At 31.2% G+C, this 4,445-nt stretch overlaps 1 protein-coding gene across 2 annotated transcripts in view; it reads left to right on the top strand.

Annotated features, from left to right (window-relative positions):
• The window catches only part of LOC106105026 (tetratricopeptide repeat protein 17), a 13,092-nt gene extending 11,940 nt beyond the window's left edge, over positions 1-1,152 (top strand). The window contains exons 18-19 of one of the 2 annotated variants that reach the window (XM_013285240.1): positions 88-193; positions 385-1,152. In XM_013285240.1, coding sequence (XP_013140694.1) covers positions 88-193; positions 385-534 — 256 coding nt within the window. In that variant the 3' untranslated portion in view covers positions 535-1,152. The remainder of the gene's footprint in view (positions 1-87; positions 194-384) is intronic. The other variant, XM_013285241.1, reaches the window with a different exon arrangement.
• Positions 1,153-4,445: the final 3,293 nt, after the last annotated feature.

Genomic DNA, 4,445 nt, shown 5'->3' with positions numbered 1-4,445 from the left:
CATCGACTATTTTCATATTACTACTATCTGTTCTATCTGTTTGAAAAGTTTAATCTATTGTTACACAGTTTTAATCTATTTTTGCAGGCAATCAAAACAAAAGGACGCTAAGGATATTGCGTACCTCTCGTTCTATCTTTCGCCGAAGAGCAAAGTTGAGGCTTTCCTGGTGGCTGTATCCCACACTTGCGTTGTAAGTACAAGTTTTTATACAAAAAAAAAAACACAAACAATTTTATTACGCCAATCTCTTACACTATACATAACCACTGTTTGGGCTCAGACATTAATTTCTTGTATCTTATACTTATTCTCATATAATTTTACAATTTCACATAATCAGTTTTCTTATCTTTTGGTGACGTTTACCTTGTCCATGTTAAGGCGGAGTACGAGCATGCGGTGTGGATGTACCGGTACGCGCTGGCGCACGACGCGCGCTACTTGCCGGCCAAGGCGTGTCTGCACGCGACCGTCTGCCTCATGCTCTATGGCGACAATGCCAAAGAGTATAAACTTCATACCAAAGAGTAAACATGTTGTGCCATTGAAGAGTTCGTGTAGTTTGAAAGACAGATAAAAATATTTTAATCTTTGTCTATTACAAACTGGAACAACAATGATGTGAAGATATTCAGATGCAATAACCGATATTCGATGTAATTAAAATCGATATTTAACGGTTTTGGATCTTTTTATTGGTTATTGTCTTAGCCGAAACGATTCTAATGAAAATTTAGTTGATGTGATTTTGACAAAATGTAATTAAAGTTACATGAATTTTTATTTTTCTTTCAAATTGGCACGAACTTTTCAGTTTACCATACATGTAGTCATCACAATTTACCTTTTTAAACTTCATCCAACTGTTAGATTAAGGAAGAATAAGTACAATGTTTTCCTCATAGTTTTTAATTATATGATTATTCAATTATTCCTGATAATACTACAAATCTTCATAAGATTTACTTCCAATGTGCAGGCGTTGTAATGCAATCATCGTCATTGTTTTTGTTATTTTTATAACATAATTTTGTTGTAATTACATTGTACAGAAGTACTTTTGTACTTCAGCAACAGTATAACTAACAATATTAAAATTATTATATTTAGAAGTACTTTTGTACTCCTGTACATAATAATTTTACTATTGTACCTTTGTGATATATTTTTTTAATACATAGGAATATGTATTTCTTTTTAAATCATTTGACATTTAATGTAGGACTTGTCAAACGTAATTATTTCAAGCAATGTGGATAATGGTTTTACAATTTTTATACTGCACATCTAAAATACACATTACTGTCTACGTAATAATACTCAAATCAGCTTGAATATGTAATCACTTAATATAATAATTTATCACATAGTAAATAGGAATCGATGTTTGTTACCCTAAAAGCCGATACACGCCTTCATTAAAGACCTCTAAGTTTTAACTGTACAGTCAGACTCATAAATACGGAATCATTAACAGAACTATAAACATGTAGCTGCCTATTATTAAAAAAAAAAAGATTAATGCCCGTACTCTTCATTGGACATATCCATATTGGAAAAGCAAGAAAATTCGAACATTATCTGATTCAAAGCATATTTTTAAAACCGAAGCCGTATATTAATTTCTGAAGCTTTCGTCGCATCCATATTTATGCAGCTGACTGTACTTATATCGTACGAGTGTAGGAAAAAAGTTGAGGGCTTATTATGTCTGCATGAGAACGTTTTCGTAACCTCCATAAAATTTGTATAAAACAAATCGCATATGTCGATGACGTGTTTCATACGTCATCGATGTTATTCTATTCATGATAGACCCTCTACTAATAATTCTCAGTTAAAATGAGTTAAAACCGATGTGTACCAGGCTTAATAGATATATTGAAATCTCTACAACTGAATGTCATAGTAATTAGTGTGATTTCGAATTTGTATTTTTTTTCGAACGATGTAATCTCATATATGAATGATCAAATTAAAGGACTTCAACATAAACCGCCTCTTATCTTGCCTTTATAAAGAATTCGTCATATTCTTTGTTCGAAAAACGTGTAACTTTTTTTAAGCTGTATGTTTTGTACAATTTTTTTGGCTGTTTACAAACCTGTTATTTTTATAACCGAATCTTGCCTAAGACTGATGTTCCTTTTTTTTTTGGTTATGTAATATAACCCATTTTTTTATTGAATTTTGTTGTTTTATTTTGTCCTTTTGATTTCTTTTACTACCTTATAGAGAAGTTTTTTTTTTTTAATTTATAAACAGAGTACGGCAAGTTACTGTTCTTTTATACATTTAGTCTTTGACCCTTAATAAAACAAGAGTTTTTTTTAGGTAATTGAAAACAGGTGACGGTTTGCAGGTAAAAGGGTTCTGTAGACTTGGAATATTTTTTTATTAAGGAGGATTTTGTACTGACGTTTGTTAAACTTACATAAACATAGAAGATGGCATAAAGGCGGGACGCCCACCATGAAGTTAATTTATTAGTCTATAGCTTTCGGCCGTTACTCCGTCCGCGTGGGATAAAAAAACTAAAGTGAGTAAGCGTATGTTCTTGCAGACTATCCTCTACATCTTTACCAAATTTTATTGAAATCGGTTCAGCCGTTTAGTCTATAAACTCTAACAAACATCCATCCATCCTTCTAAACTGTCGCATTTGTAATATTGGTAAGAAGTAAGATAAAAGTGTAGAATTTAAAGGTGTGATAATAAAACTAGCAAGGAATCTATCAAGTTTTCATTTATTTACAAACCTGAAAAATACAATGAAACAAAGGCATGTAAGATTTATTTCACGACATAAAAACAATTAAACAGATAATATAATCTTTGACGTAAATTCCATAGACAGCTGTGTTCAGTGTTGCCATTTCATATCTTCGTCTGCGTGTCGATATTGAAGCACCCACAATAACTATTGGAACACGCACAAGAGTATATTTCGGTTACTAGTCCTGTGCAGTGACCAATAGTTGTTTTGGGCTTCCTTTTCTTTCCCGTTGGCTTCTGCCGCACCTATCTGTAAGGAATATTAAAGTCGACATTGAAACTAATTTATGGTATGTTCGCTTCAGTTTTTTCATAGATAAAAAAAGGAATGATTTAATGTTGCGTTAACAGAAAAAACTTTTTTAACAAACGAGTAAAAGATATCTTTAACTTTGACGCCCACTAAATTTCTCACATTTCTCTCTATCTCACATTAAAAGTGTGAGAAAGAGAGAGAGTAAAAGGTAATTTATAATTGAATATCTATACTAATATAAAGGGGATTTTCTACTTAAAAATTACTGCATCAATTTCAAAAAATATTTCCAGTTCGCGATTAGAAAGCTACTGCTATTTTTTAAATTCCGCGCGTACGAAGTCGCGGGTATGAGCTAATAAGGCATATTTATGACGACCCTTCTTTCTCTGTGTTTATTAAAGCATATTAGAACGCGAATTTAAAACGTCAACATACTTTCCATAGTAAATATTTGAATTATTAATATATAGATAAGTAATCAGAGAACATAACATCTTCATATTCAATTTACATGTTAATATTAAAGCTAAATACAGTTACAGTTTTCAAAAACATATACAAATACAAAAATTATTGTACACAAAGCTAATAAATAAAACATGGACAAATGATGTCCAAAACATTTGTTTCTAATAACATTTTGGCCATTCAACTCTTTTTTTTTAATTGACAGTCACTGATATCTATAAATGGACAGGTTATCTCTGCTTATAGCCTATCCATGTATTGTAATCAATGCTTTTAATGTACGAAATCAATTCAACCATGGGTTTCCATTGTCGAAAATCTGTACAAAATATGTAACATTTTAAGAGAAAAGAGATAGGAATATTTGTACAAGTCTCGGCAATAATAACCATTTACATATCGAATCAAATATCAAGAGCTGGTAACTCGCTTTTAACTTTACATAGAATCTTTTGATATTGGTTCAAAGTTAATTACATATGTAAAAATCTTTAATTACAACATTATAAACGTATTAAATACTTTAAAAATATATTAAAAAATAAACTTAAATAAGAAAAGTTCTTCCGTAGAGTGTAGTTGTAGATGTTTGTAGATCTTCGCTCTGTAGTGAATGAAAATCCCGCAATAGCCGCTGTCACACGCACAAGAGTATAGACATTACTAATCTTGTGCAGTGGCCAGCAGCTGCTTTGGGCTTCATTTAATTTATCCCCAGTTTCATTTATTTTGTCCTGATTTGAGACAATATCCTGCGTTGAACTCTATTGTACGGCGGTAACATGCGACACAGAAATAAACAAAAAAGACCTTCGTAGAACATCTATAAGCTTTAACAATATTTTATAGACATTCTGTCACTTTTTTATCTACTACAAAAGAGGTTCTACGAAAATCGTTTTAATAACAAAACAAAAAAGATAATTCAAAGCTTACAAAA

Source organism: Papilio polytes, unplaced genomic scaffold, assembly GCF_000836215.1.
Source record: "Papilio polytes unplaced genomic scaffold, Ppol_1.0 DF823288.1, whole genome shotgun sequence".
Classification (NCBI taxonomy): Eukaryota; Metazoa; Arthropoda; class Insecta; order Lepidoptera; family Papilionidae; genus Papilio; species Papilio polytes.
The sequence above is the reverse complement of the archived record's forward strand: the minus strand, read 5'-3'. Positions and strand labels throughout refer to the sequence as shown.